This window comes from Egretta garzetta, unplaced genomic scaffold (genome assembly GCF_000687185.1).
Source record: "Egretta garzetta isolate BGI_Z169 unplaced genomic scaffold, ASM68718v1 scaffold732, whole genome shotgun sequence".
Lineage (NCBI taxonomy): Eukaryota > Metazoa > Chordata > Aves > Pelecaniformes > Ardeidae > Egretta > Egretta garzetta.
Genome location: NW_009259029.1, coordinates 317,930 through 333,259, shown reverse-complemented (window position 1 = coordinate 333,259; position 15,330 = coordinate 317,930). Strand labels below are relative to the sequence as shown.

Below are 15,330 nucleotides of genomic sequence, written 5' to 3'. Positions count from 1 at the left end.
CCTGCAACTGAAAAATTCATGCAGGCTACCTCTGGAGCCTTTCACTTCTGCACTGGCAAAGGACATGGTACAAAGCTGGTCTGTCAGCAGCCTCCCATCTTCATCTTCTCCAGTTTAGGCAAGCTGGCAACACTGAATGAAACTGAATAATACAAACTGAAACTGAATAATACAATAATAACAAAAAAACGAATAATACAAAACACCATTCACAAGCACAAAGGAATTGAAACAATTTTGGTTATTTCCTTTCTACCCCCACTTCTTTAATATCCAGAGCTTTTAAAAAAATTTAAACAAACATACAGTTAACATTTTATTCCCAGTTTTACTCTCATGTAAAAGCAGTCTGAAACACCCTAATGAAGCCGATTTCAGCACTTACTACTCTTTTAGCCATTTCAGCCAGTGTTAATTACAATATGAAACCCTAACTGATCTTTTTAAAACACACTTCAGAAACAAGTAATTTCTAAGTTCTGTATGTCTGATATGAGAAAATCAAAAGCCATTAAACTATAAGGTCATAAAAAAATTAAGCTCCCAAATCACATCACAAATAATCTGTAGACTGAAGCTAGCTAAGTTAAACATTGCTATCTATCAACAGGATACACCTGTGTAAACAAACATCCTACAAGCCAAAACCAAATCCCTCCTGCCAACCCTTACTTCCAAATTTCAACTATTTAATTCCAAAGATAAACGGAATCTCAACAGAAGGGAAAAAAACAACTTTAAAGTGGAAAGAGTACCAATCTCTATAGCTAACATCTAACAATGAAAATAAGATACCGTCTTGTACTTTGAGTTCAAAATAATAATCCTTCCTCTAGTCCAGATTTGTCCAACCAAATTAAGAACTACATCAGTGCATACTAATGACCCTATGTACAGTGATGACACAAGATTGCTGAGCTTGGTAGACTCTACTTGAGCAATAAGAGCTTTAGACTGACTAATTTAAACCCTGATTTACAGGATTAAAATAAAATCTCTAGCAATGGGTTTTACTACAAAAAATCCAGCGAGGAAACAAACTGCTTTATTCTGACTACTTCAAGACACGCTCAGAAAGAAAGAAGGGGAGAAAACATGCAAATAACCCCATCCCAACTTTCTCTTTTTTGTTCAACCAAACGTGTAGCTACTTTCTTGAAATACCATGGTTCTCAAATCGTTACCCTTTCTTTTATGCTGCCATGAAAAATTAACTATAATTGCTCAATATTCTCATCCACATCCTGACCTAGTTTTTTTTTTCCATTCATTTCATCTTCTTCCCATTTCTCTTATTTTTGTCCCTCAAAAAAAAAAATCTCTGCTATGTTTTTAGATATTTATTCCTGGGATGCTGATCTTTCTTGTCACAGAGAATGCTTCTCACTGCAAAGCAGAATCCTCACCGTGGCTGCAGGTGTGTGAACTTCAACAAGTGCCTACGAGCTGCTATACAACTTACTCATCTACCACAAAAGCAGGGGCACCCCAACCCTGCTAACACTAAAGCCACACTATTTTTTTTTTTGTGCACATGAGAACAATGATGCTGTGCTCTTGATTTTTCACAGGGGTACTCACAAGACTGAAAACTCAGGCATTCAAGAGCTACTTGGAAACAACTTCAAGACTAAGACAAATGTAAAGGTTTACCCTCTTCAGTCATTTTTTTCCATCCTGAAAATGATACAGAAGGATTAATGTCAGAATTGTCAGCTGGTAAAGGTTGCAGATAGTGATCTGCATAAACACAGTTGATCTCAGAACAAACGGAAAGGCCTTTGGGTTTTTTGAAGCTTCCAAAACCACCTCATTTTCAGAGATTTTAGGAATTTTGCTCTACTCCAAATGCATGCAGTCGCCTCAAAGTGTGATTTCACAGTGAACTTCTATTTATCTGCTGTCACACTGAAGCTGCCAGCCCTTTCTGTGGGTATAAACTCAAACTGCCTCACGAATCTACTGGTTAATAATTATAGCCTCTATAATCAAGTTGCATGAGTGTCCAGAAATAAGACACAACAGGACCCAACATGTAGCAGACAACCATGTTCTCAATAGAGGGAACTAAAAGGCTTAGGAACACACAGCAGTGCAGCTAATGGGGATTAAATTTTTAGGACCAGGAAAGTCCTTACCAATACTTTCTGCTTCACAAAGCTTTTGCATGGCAACACGAGGCTATTGGGTGCAGGCTATTGTCATGCACAACTCCAATTAAAATCCACGCTTCGTTTCTCCAAAGTCAGGCTTAAGAGAGGACAGCTCATTGCAGACTTCAACTGAAACAGATTCATCACCAACTCCAACAGCAGGAACCAAGCTCAAAGATCCAGGACATTTTCCAATCCCTTTCTCCTAGCAACCACTAGTTTGGAAAAAAGCTCCCCTCAGTTTTATTGCCAATCTTAATGTTACACGGTATGGAATATCCCTTTGGTCAGTCAGGGTCAGCCCCCCTGGCTGTGTCCCCTCCCAAACCTCTGCACAACCCCAGCATAATCCAGGGGGCAGAGTGAGAAAGAGAGACGGCCTTCGTGCTGTGCAAGCACTGCTCAGCAATAGCTAAAATGCTGGTGCATTATCAACACTGGTTTGATCAGATCTAAAGCACAGCACCATATGGGTTCTTGCGAAGAAAATTAACTTGATCACAGTCAAACCCAGTCCATCAGCAAGTGAGCACAGCAGTAATAGGATGCCTCCTGCAATGTTTAGAAATGTTCAATATGCTTTTTTAAATTTATTTTTTTTAAAGAACTCCACAAAGGCAGTAAGCAGTCAGAAGCCTCCCTTGCTATGAATGCCAAGGATGAGCTTATGGATCTTTAATTAAGCACTGACTTGGAGGCTCAGCTAGGAAAGGCTCCAAGATGTGTCTTGTGGCAAGATGGAAGTGCTCCCACAAAACTACACACAAGCCTCTGCACTAAGATGGCCTGCTACCCACTGAATATCCTATGTAGTGCAAGTGGGTGGACAGGTGCTGGTGTACTGAAACAAATGTTTTCTTTTTGCATCTGATTTGGGAAAGCCTGTTACATTTTCCCAATCTTCTCCCCTTCCCAAACTAGTAAGTTTTCCATCTCAGAGTAATGACCCTGACACTTCTCTCTTCCCAGATGATTTAGGAATTAATCACATGCTGCTGTGCAAAGGTCTGGACCCATTTCCTAAAGCAAAAAGCAATATAACCAGCCTCCTATTTCTTTTCCCCTCTAACAGGAAAGGAGAGCATTAAGTGGACACTAGAAGGATTATCAGAGCTTTCAAACAAGAAACACAGAGGATGAAAACATTAAAATCAGCAAGACATATCTGAAAAGGTATTCTTAGTGCAGCTGAGATCCTTATTGGTACTACAGAAATCAAGGGAGCTTTGAGGGACTCACCATGTAACTTTCATCCCTAGAACTGAAATGGACCCACCACAAACCTGTCCAGAATTAGAAAAAGCTTGTTGCTCTTCTCAGCAAGGGACAGCAGCTACAGAGAAAACTTAACAGTGGGGAAGCAAAAGGCTTCTGTTATCCCACTAGTCATCCTCCATGAGCAAGAATGTTTGCTGAAATAAGACAATATTATACCTACTCCAAAAAATAACACAAGGAAGCAGAAGGAAGCAGTGATCTCATGCTAATCCTGTCACACAATAAGAGATGGTTTATTTCTAGCAGTGAGAAGGCAATTTATCTGGCTTGGTCCAGGGCTAACATGTCTGACAAAACCATTTGGAGAAAAAACTGCAGTTTAGATACCACATGCTAGCTGATACAGATGAATAACCCAGGGTTACAATGCTTGTAACAGCTCTGGTTATCCAGCTGTTTGCTATAACAACCAAATAATGACTAGCTTTTAGAAATCAACAGCTGTTTTACCACAAAGGGACCTGTGCACCAACCTGGATCATAGAAAGCTGCACAATGGCAAAAGCCAACCAAGACAGACCTTATACTGGTAGACAAAGTCTCATCTGAATGCTGGTGGTGACTTACCTCTTGGTTAATGCCATTAGTTCCCAACCTGAGCTATACAGACCATTGCCCACCCCACCACCCACTTCAAACAGGGATGCTGACTGACCAACCAAACACTGCACAGCCCAGCAGACTCAGGAAATGTTGTTTCCACCTCCCTCACAGGATTTGCTTGGAAAAACAAACCAAGTTTGGAAACACCCACCATAAGTTACACCAGACAAAAGACACTAAAAAAATTATTAGTGATAATCATGTAGTCTATAGGGGGCTTTGCTTCCTCTGATAGCTAGGTATTTTGGCAAAAGGGATGGGGGGGCGGGGGCCGACTTCCACTCTGACAAAACAACATTCATTCACTGAAATATTCTACTACAGACCCAGCCCACATCTTTGCTATAGCAACAAACACTAAATGAATTAAGTAGTTAAGTAAGTTTGTTACCCAGGACAACACATTCTCTCTAAATTTCAGTCTTGGAGTTTAAAAACAAAATGCAATAAACTCTCACCTTCTCCACATCCTCTGCCTCAGTGGCTGTGTACTGCAGAACTTCGCTGGTCTCACTGCAAAGAGGAAAAAAACTGAATTTCCCCGATACAACTACTCTACCCATCCTCTCCCCCTATTCCAAAACAAAGCAGAAATGGAGTTAAAAGGCACAAACACAGAATCAGAGTCATTACAATTTGTTAGAATGCTTACAGAGTTCTTGCAGTAGAATTCCTATTAGGCCTGTAAGTTGCTTCATTCCTGGTGGAAGACTGTTTTTAAGGGGCAAATAGCCTGTGGTAGCTACATAGCTTCATTTCAAAAAAAAAAAAAAAAAATCCCACCTATGAATTTGTTTCAATTTCACTAATGTGGGTATTTCCCCAATTATAATTGCCCTATCTATCTGCAACCAAGTGAAATTTTCAACCAGCCTAACCCAAAACTTCCGTAAAACTTCCATTTTATAACAAGTATATTAATACCTGTGCGTAATTTTTAAGAGAAGAATACATTCATTCATCATTATTTACTAAGACTAAATGAACCAATACAATGCAGGCAGCAGGATCTGTAAGTAAAAAAACACTTAAATAGGTAATAGCTTCTTGGTTACAAGATTGTTTTCCTATTTACACAACAGCATTCACAGAAAAGTCACTTGCAGAGCAGTTCCACAATAGGAGCTCCTGTATGCACAGTCACCCTCAGTAACAGTTGTTCCCAAACCTGCTCCAGCTGCCTTGGAAGACCTTTCCTTTAGCTAACAAAAACTTCAGAGAAAATAAAATGGAAGCCCAATGTGCACAGTATATCAAATGACACACAGCAAACCTGAAAAGCATTGAGAAGAATTTGCAGACTTTTTGCTCAGCACAACCACTTCCAAGTTTAATCAGGATTAAGGCTGGCAATCTAAACATTGTTGCTCTAAATAGTCACATTATCAAAATAACTTAAAACTGCAGCAGTCCAAACTAGTCCCTGCTGTGGATTAACAGCGGTCAGTCAAAACAGCTCTGGTAAAAAAGCAAAAGGCATTTTTGCCTTTTATTCCTATGAACTCCCAAGCTATTACAGTCAGCTATTCAGCTGGTGCTCCTAGTAGGGGAACAACTTGAGAACAAAGCGTAAAGCCTTACATGACTCTTCAGTCACAGAAAGAAAATAAATGGCCTCCTTTCAAAGGGAGCTGCTCTGACAGCGTAGCACACTCACATCTTCAATATCAACTGTCAGTAATCAAAGGGAGAGCTCAGATTTCACCAGAGACTTATGCTGGCAATTGCATTAACAATGCAGATCAAATCACTTGATACTCTGCAGATTATTAGGGCTCTCATTAAGAGAAAACAGCTGCTCAGTGGAAGCAGTATTGGATATGAAAGAGAACATTAGCAATCTTAGGGGTTTGGTCCAGGAAAAGAAAAATGAAACAAAAAACAAAAGCTGTCTGTTCAAAATCACGAGGTAGTACCTGCCACAGCACCGGGCTCACAAATCACTATCAAAAGAAACATTAAAAGACATTTGCAAACATGTCAGACTAGAAAGGAAGAACCAATTTTAAGACAACCAAATATGCACTGTAAAACACACCATTTCAAGCAGCATCAAGTTGCTCCAATTAAATGGAAGACAGTAACAGGAATTTTGCTTAAGTATCAAACTATTTTCCTGCTGCATTTCAAGAAAAGCAAGAAAACAAACAAACGTTAAGCTGTAACATGGAAAGTATGCAGGAGTTTGTTCAACAGTCTATAATAACTCTTTTTAGGCTGTCTGAAGCAGATTTTGGTCATCCTCAAGAGCTAGAGAATCAAATACTACTTAGTCTGCCTAGAGACTAACAGCCAAGCATTAATATAGTTCACTGCATCACTCTGCATGCTGGCAAACAGTTAAAGATAGTCGAAGCTTCTTTGTATTTAACCAATACACAAAGACATCAGTGAGGTCCAGAGATACTCAAAGCTGAAGTTTCACACATTCACAGCTCCCCCACATCAAGGGGACAGAGACGTCCTTATTCAGACCCGAGCACAAAGATTGATCTGACAAGCTATTGTAAGCCCATCCGCTGACGAGGACGCCAACCGGAGGGTGTTTGCTTAACAAGTGTACTGACCATGTACAGACAAAGGCGAAAGAGTTGAAATCACAGCAGGACCAGCTAGTCTAGGATTTAGCCTCACTAAACACCACAGTATATTTCTGGGCCTCAATTTGATCCAAAGAACAAGCAGCATTTTTCTCCTCGCCAATAAATTCAAAACTGTTCTGCCCTCAGGGGATACCAGTCCCAAGGTTTCCCACCCTCCCTCTCCATCTTTAGTCCCTATTTCCTTCTGAGAGCTGTGTGCTGGCCGCTAACCTGTGAGGGACACAGTGGGAGGCAGCTGACCATACCTCATACCAACAACTTCTGCCCTCTATGAATGACAAGCTCAGTATGAAGTTATTCAGTTCAATTGCTGACAGCACAATTACACTGATTTACCCTGGGAGATGGAGCAAGAAAGCAAGGGGAAACAAGCAGGCTACACTATACCTAGAGATCTACTTTGACTTAAATGTAACTCAATAATCAGCTTCATGCACACACTGAACCTTGCACGATTACAGACTGTGTTGATGTAAATTAGGCCTGGCTCTGTGACCTTTAAGAGTTTCCCTTCCAGAAAGCTATTTGTTTAGGAGAATCATAGAATCGTTTAGGTTAGAAAAGACCTTTAAGATCATCAAGTCCAACCATTAACCTAACACTGCCAAGTCCACTACTAAACCATGTCCCTAAGCACCACATCTACAGAACTTTTAAGTACCTCCAGGGATGAGGACTCAACCACTTCCCTGGGCAGCCCATTCCAATGCTTGACAACCTTTTCAGTGAAGAAATTTTTCCCAATGTCCAATCTAAACCTCCCCTGGCACAACTTGAGGCCACTTCCTCTTGTCCTATTCCTTGTTAGCTGGAAGAAGAGACCAACACCCACCTCACTACAGCCTCCTTTCAGGCGGTTGTAGAGGGCAATAAGGTCTCCCCTCAGCCTCCTTTTCTCCAGCTTAAACAACCCCAGTTCCCTCAGCTACTCCTCATAAGACTTGTGCTCCAGACCTTCCACCAACTTTGTTGCCCTTCTTTGGACATGCTCCAGCACCTCAATGCCTGTCTTGTAGCAAGGGGCCCAAAACTGAACACAGTATTTGAGGTGTGAAAAAAAAAAAAACCAAAACCACCCAACTGTTTTTGCAGAGCAAACAGACCCAATCCCTGGCTTTGCTCCTGAAGTGCTCTTAACTATGAAAAAATTATGCTTCCCTGTATCTGACTCCATGACAGCAACACTGCAATGTCCCAAGACAGCAGGATGAAAAAAAAAAAAACATACTGCAGATCAGAGCTCATTATCTTTGCAACATATTAGGTACGTCAGTTAATGCAATCCAATTAATTTACTACTGAAAACACTTCACCCACTCTGAATCTGTTAAGAGTCAAAAACCATTACTTTATAAAGCTCACACCTTGACAGACTTCATTTTCATTCTTCCAATATTCTAACACTGGCATCAGGTTTCTCAGATGCCAGAGATAACTATGTATACTTGCGTGTAGTTATGCCATGGATGCAATACCCCATCATTTAAGAGGGTCTTTTAACACATAATATTGTACCACATAGCACAAAGAGGAATTCTCATATGTCATGATTTTATTTGCTTATATTGGCAGAGATTTTAAGATTTGCACACATTTTTACTCAAAGACTTAACAGACAGAACATTTTGGTTTGCTAACCTGATCTCTGGTAAGAAGGTTTTCTTGTAAGCATCCTCAATGTTCTGGAGATACAAAGAAGACACCTTCTTCTCATATGGCTAAAAACAAACAGAACATAATGTTGTGAAATTAGTTTTATTTTCCCACCAGCACAGATTCCAGCCTAAGCAGAAGGCGCTGTGACACGAGCTGCCAAGAGGTCATTCTTGCATCAGCAGTCAAACATCCAAGTGAACCACATACACGTTAATGAAAGTTTCAAGAATTAAGACATTTGGAGTGGTTAGAATTTCTTACATGGCATTAAATATCTGGAGTACCCTAAGGAACAAGTCAGTCTGCATTAATCACTGCTTTGCCCTGTACTATTATGACCATGGTTTTAATAATTAGCCGTATAAGTAAAATTCTTCTGATAGGCTAGTGAATCTAGAAAGAAAAGGAAAGGCAGGTTAAAGAGAAGAATGTAAAAGCAAAAAACTTTCTTCCAGTTCATTTCAGTTTGTTACAGGAATCACTTCACTTTCCCCGAGTTCACATAAACTAGGAGAACCATATCAACAGCCTCAAAAAGATTAGCTTTCCAAGGACTGATCAACCCTAGCTATCTGCACATTCAAGGAAGCTATACATTATTAATCCAGAAAACAGAAGATTATCGGAGTCTGCCTTTTCAACAAGAGGGCCAACATGCAACCAATTCCACAGTTTCAGACAAATGCATGGCCAACCATCCACTCCAACTACCCACTCAAAAATCTTTCTTTGAAATTTCATGGATATCATACCTGCTGTTGAACAGTTCATCTTCTACACGATGTATTTCAATGACACATTTGCAAAATGCCAGGAATTTCTCTACTCTACCATGTAATTAAATCACATTCCCTGCTTGAAATGTTCATCCAAGATGCCCCTTATGTTGGAAGGACCTGTCTCTCTGCTTCTTGGGCCCACTGAAGGGTTGTGGTTTTTTTTCCACTGCCCTGCAACAGCAGCGCACTGAATACCCATGAAACACTCCATCGCCAAGAAGGCAGAATTCCTAAAAAAAAAAAATATCCTGAAACAAGCACTAGTATTCAGAAGTGCCACTGCCCCAAGGAAGTTACAAGTTATACCAGCAGTTTCTGCCAAAAGGTCTCAAAAATGCCACCGACCTTTATGCTCAGAAGGGCAAAGAACTCGCAGGTTCCCACAATGCATTAAGAAGCTTCTAATTCCGTCACTGAAGTTGCTAAAACAAAAAAGCTATGGTTTTCCTACACAAAAGTATCTTGTTCATTAAAGCACAGAGGCACGTTCAGTGATGGCCTAAACTGCTGGAGGGCAGATGGGGAGTCATTCGACCAGCAGACTAAGCAACGCAAATTGTGAAGCAGCAAGGGCAGCCTTCCATTTATGGCTTTGAAGTCACTTGCCTTTGGCAATCATCAGCCTCCCTCTTAAATGAGCAGGAAACTGCAAAACAAAATGCTACTGGCTCACCCTAACACACTAACATACGCACACATGCTTCGAGTGAAGCAGGCATTGCCAAGCATTCAAGAGACCTGAGAATTTTTCAGTAATCAGTTTTCTTTGAATCTGTCAGGCTTTCCACAGTTAAGCACTTCACTTGACTACAATTTCCCTCAGCCTTTGAACAAGGAACAAGGTAAACATCATCTAATCCTCATAACACATCTGAGAACAGTTACAAGCACATGTCCAAATATCACAGAAGGGGGAAGAAAAAACCCAGACCAAAAACCTTATTGAGATTAGTCATTATACATAAGCACCCTGCAGCTCCAAGGCTATTTCAATAACCCAGTAATCCAATATGCTGATATAATGAGAGAGGTAATTTGAGGACAATGCTACAGAACTGAGTTAATTTTTTTTTTCCCTTTTTAACAGTAGCCTCCATCCAATACCATGACTTAAAAAAAGACAGCTTGGAGAGAAACTATGCCACCCTCAAAGGGTTTTGAGAGCAAAAGTGAGAACGTCCCACAACTTTCAAAGATCACCAATAGGCAAGAGTCACATATCATGACCTCAGTCTACATTGAAATTGCACTAGTGACAAGAAGCAACTGTATTTCTTATCAACTTTATATTAGATTAGCCAGAAAGCACCTTGGATTTTACATCTCATGGAATACCTACACAAAAGTAGTTTTAAGTAATTTTCTTAATTTCAGAAAGTGTAACTGAACTTGCCGATCACAAGTGACCCACACATTAATGTCAACACAGATCTGAAACAGCAGTCAACAGGGGAAGTCGGAGAAGGGGACTGCCAGCTGGGGCTTCTGGCACTCAGGAAACACAGATAATCTTAGAACGTGCTGCAAGAAGCATATTACCTGGACATGACTCCTGAAACAGCAGCTACGAAGGCTGGTTTTTAAAGGCAGATGATTTTTACAGAGCTTTTCATTACAGAAATGACAGCACATTGATGCAGCCAAAAAAGTTGATTTTTGCTTTTTTTTAGAGCAAGCATACCAGAATATCTACACAGTCATCACCAACAAACAGTTCTTACACTCAAGAAGATAAGAAGCTTTTCAGGAGCAGAATTCCACAGCAAACCCCGCAGGACATACGTATAAGGGTGCTATTAACAACAGACAAACAGGCAGTAATCAGGGCAAGAGTGGCAATTACCTTGCCTTTCTCTTGAATCCTCTTCTGCACCTCTGGGACAGGTACATCTATATAAATGACCAAGTGAGGTGGCAGGAATTCACAAATGCTGATCTCTTTGATCTCCTTGTAGTGATCAAGACCTGTATAAAAACCAAAACCAAACATACTGGAGAGCTAAAGGCAGCCCAGCTGAACACATACACATGTTGCAAATGAGGACAAGTGCAATAGGAACAGCATTAAAATAATAACCTATTGGGTAACGAATCTGCAATAATTTCTTGACTTTTTTTCCTGCATTTGCTAAACACATTCTATTTGCAAATATATTACATACTCACCTCTGTATTTGTAGCCTTTGCTAGACTCGCTCCAGTAAGTTCCTATCTTTCTCCAACTGCTAGCCCAGAACTAGGCATAAATATTCCAGATTCACCTCTCTTGACCTGCTGACAACACTCTTCATGTAGCACCTGGGACGCTGCTGGCATCCTTTGCCACAAGGGCATGTTACTAGCTCACGTTCAACTTGGTGTCTATCAGGACCCCGCATCCTCCTCTGCAAAACTGTCTAGACAGTTGACTCCCAGCCTATACGAGTGCATGCGGTTATTCCTTCCCCGCTGCAGGACTTTGCATTCCCTTTTGTTGAACTTCATGAGGTCGCCATCCAACCTTTTCTCCAGCCTGTCCAGGTTCCTCTGAATAGCACCAAACACATATGGTATGTCAACCATTCCCCTCCCAATTTTGCATCACCTGCAAATCTGCCAAGGCTGCACTCTGATCTGTCATCCATGTTTTAAATCCAGTTTAAACCTGTAACCAGTATCCTCCCCTGGGATACAGCACTAGTTATTGGACTCCACCTGGATTTTGCATTGCTGATCACAACCTTTTGAGCCCAGCAGTTCAGCCACTTTTCAGTCAACTACCCAGATATATAATCCATACTTCATCAGTTTGTCAATGGGGAGGTTATGACAGACAGCACTGAAAGCCTTAAGATAAACAATATCCATTGCTCTCTGCTCATCCTCTGAGTTAGCATTCTATGGAGCCAACTATCAGGTGTTTTCCTTTTCATAAAACTATGACAACTATTCTCCATCATCTTTCTCATCCTCTATACATTTGGAAATGGCTTCCAGGAGAATTTGCTCCACCACCTTCCTGCAGACCAAGCTGAGGCTGACTGGCCTGTAGCTTCTTGGATCCTCTTCCCCTTCCTTCTTGAAGAGAAGAGCAACACTTGTGTTCTTTGAGATTCAAAAGGGAGCTGGTGATTTAAGGCAAGTAGGCCAAACTCTGCTGACCCATTATTTACTTTCCACCTAATGCTGTAAGATTACTGTCTGCCTGCAGGACCTCTAGTCTTCGTCAGCATGCTCACCCACATTTCCAGGGAACTACAGGAGTCCCTGGCTGACAGGTCACAAGTAGGCAATACACATTCTTTAACATATAAGCAGAACCAAAGCCTTAAATTAAAAGTGGAAGTCTCATGGCTTGAGGTTGGTCCTTGATTCATGCAACAGCAAGGTGCTAAGCACCTTAAGAACAACAATCAATGTTTAAAGGAGTCCATCTTCCAAGCAGGCTTTTTTGTTTCTTCTTTAAAAACTAAACTACCATGCTGCTGACTGACATTATGGCAAAATAACTTCCTTTTGCATGCAAGGAACTTACATCGCTTGTGGATATAGCCTTGTTTAAACATTGCATCCAGAAATACAAAGTCACTGTAGGGAGAGCGCTCCATCACCACACCTTGTCCTGCAATTGAAAGTAGGTTCCAGTCAGCAAGGGCCAAAGAGAATGCTGGCAGCAACATGTAATATTAAAGACAGTAATGCTGTTATGGTCGATTTTCTGAATGCTTTTCTAAAAATTTTAAATAAAACAAAAAAGCAAGTTTTTGGCTGACACAAACGTACTGGATACGTACGCTAAACATGCCTGTCTCACCCATATATACATTCTCCTACTGTGCCTATCACTACAGTAGCTAAGTACTACTATATTTAAGGAGTATGTTTACATTTGTGTCTGATACTTTCTGGCATTCACATCTTTTGATCTTTTTTTGGAAAACACTTATTAAAGCACAAGCAACAGGTAAATCAGAGTGGGTATAGGAAATCTTTTCTCACCAGAAGACTCTCAAATTATAACAATACCACTACAAAAACAGTACTTAATGAAATCAAAAAGACTGAGCAAAAGATACCATCAGGAACTAAGTCTAGGGAGAGTTTTAAAAACAATAGCTCACAGCTGTCTTGGTATGTTTAAAATGTCTCTGAAAATAATCATCAGGGATCGCCAAATTAAAACTAATGAAGTTGGTAAGTATTCCGTTCACTAGCAATGATACAAGATACTGTTCTAAAAAAATTAGCAACGTAATTTTCTAAGTGTTCCCTGTATGTGTCTAAATACCCCTAAATGACTGTTAGCCTGTACTTACTAAGGGGGAAAACATAAAAAGCTTAACAACATAACAGCCTTTCATTTAAAAATGCAGATACTAGCAAAGCACTTCAGAACAGTTTACTCACAACTTACACTCAGAAGTTAATTTCGAAATGAAAGTAAAATCTAACCTGTGCTCAGCAGATGTTCCAACGCATCAGCATACTGTAAAACACGGTTACCAAACAGCCAAGCCTGCAGTCGGTAAGAGTGTCCATCAGAGCATTTTGGATCATTGTAAAATCTCTCTAGGTTACAGAAACCATTAAATTTCTCATGCAGCAATGTTCCGTCTCCTGTGATTCTGTCTAGGTAATGGATGTCTGCTTCTGGGAAATATTTCATTCCTGACAAAAAAGAAAACCAAGCAGAGCACCAATCAAAATAATGTTTTGTTCATTTACTGTAAAACATCTATTCAGCTCATTTAAATATGTAGCTTTAAACAACACTTGAAAACAGCAAAAAAATAATCACAGTCACAGAGGGCACACAAGCCCTAATTTGAAGCATTGCCACCTTTCACCTCGTCAGTGAGAGCTGAGCTATCACTCTAAGCAGAATCTTTTTGCCACCAATCCTCTAATCACCATGATACTCTGTGTACACCCATGAAAAAAGTCCTAACTCTTGACGTGCTCAGCGACTTCACCAGAGCTAGCTCAGTGAGCAAACTGACTTCATTAGAAGTAAAATATCATTAACAAATCATACTGTGTAAATATCCCGCAGATCTGACAAGTGCTCCTTCCTCATTTCAAACCTCACCAACATTTTATTCTCCCCTTATAGACAAGCCCTCCACACTGACTGTGGCATTGCCCAACTAATAATTTCCTAGTCAGGAATTGCTGGTTTGGTGAACTTTCTTTACACAAGAATAACAATCACACTGTTAAATTCTACTAACCATTATAGAAATAGGGAAAATAAGATGTACCTAGTTTTTCTGCAATTAGCTGTGCAAGCTTGCCCTTCCCAGAAGATAAGTTTCCATCCACTGTAAAGATTTTGCTGTATTCAGTGAACTTTTTTGTAGCTCTGTCTCCCAACATATAAGCCAGCCAACCATACTGCAAATTCTGCTTGGAGCTGATATGAATTCTTGCCTGAAAGAAACACAACAAAATTAGCATATTTTAGTCTTCTTAGCCGCACTTCAAGCACACCTAGTTCAGCTTTTTCAGACCTTCTGCACACAGGGGAGGATACACACTTGTACATCTAATACAAGGAATTTTCATACAGTAAAGTTAGAGCTGCCATTTTACACCAGCAACTGAAGCGGTATTTAGGCTGAGAAGCTGTTTAGGAAAAGCAAGACTGAGAAGAGAGAAACCATGACACAATTCCCAGTATGTTTAAAGCTCGAATCAGGACTGCTCTGCCAGAACTCTGCTCTGAATCTACACAATGACTGAAACTTCCAGACTTCCTAAAGGCCACAGACACATGATGTACCCTGCATTCTCAAGGAAAATCCCAGGCCTTTCGTTCGCATTTCCGTTCATTTGTTGTTGGGTAGAGATTAACATTAAACCCTCTCCCAGTCTCTCAGGGCCCCCTCCCAGTCTCTGAGGAGAGTTACAGATTCATTTCTGCACAACACAGTTCTTGGACAAAGGTTGAAATACCCACCTGGCCTGTAAAACTGAAGGCAGTACCTTACGGAGCCCTGCTCAGCAAAGCCGCCCAGAGACCTTTTTACTGAATAAGCCTTATTTTGAGCAATGTACTGACCTTGCTTACACACGTGAGATTTTATTTTTATTTACTGTTCTTCTGACTGCACCTGCAGAGATCACATTCACGACCTGAAGGCTACTGCGTCATCACACTCTGGCCTCAGGTATTTACTTGCGCCTCTACCTTACATCTCGCCTCCCCTCCGAACCCCTGCATTCGCCCATCGGGAATGTCCCCTCCTAAGGGGCAGCCCAGCCCAGCCCAGCCTCGCC

General features: G+C 40.7%; 1 protein-coding gene across 5 annotated transcripts in view; it reads right to left on the bottom strand.

The window, feature by feature from the left end:
- The window catches only part of NDUFA10 (NADH:ubiquinone oxidoreductase subunit A10), a 57,709-nt gene extending 42,445 nt beyond the window's left edge, over positions 1–15,264 (bottom strand). For 4 of the 5 annotated variants that reach the window (XR_004841451.1, XR_004841452.1, XR_004841453.1 and 1 more), the window contains exons 1-7: positions 15,011–15,264; positions 14,313–14,481; positions 13,504–13,719; positions 12,587–12,673; positions 10,916–11,037; positions 8,276–8,355; positions 4,493–4,547 (exon numbers count right to left, since the gene is read on the bottom strand). Coding sequence is in view for 2 of the 5 variants with exons in the window: in XM_035890257.1 (XP_035746150.1) it covers positions 4,493–4,547; positions 8,276–8,355; positions 10,916–11,037; positions 12,587–12,673; positions 13,504–13,719; positions 14,313–14,427 (675 nt within the window). In the remaining 3 variants the exon portion in view is untranslated. The remainder of the gene's footprint in view (positions 1–4,492; positions 4,548–8,275; positions 8,356–10,915; positions 11,038–12,586; positions 12,674–13,503; positions 13,720–14,312; positions 14,482–15,010) is intronic. The other variant, XM_009634678.2, reaches the window with a different exon arrangement.
- Positions 15,265–15,330: the final 66 nt, after the last annotated feature.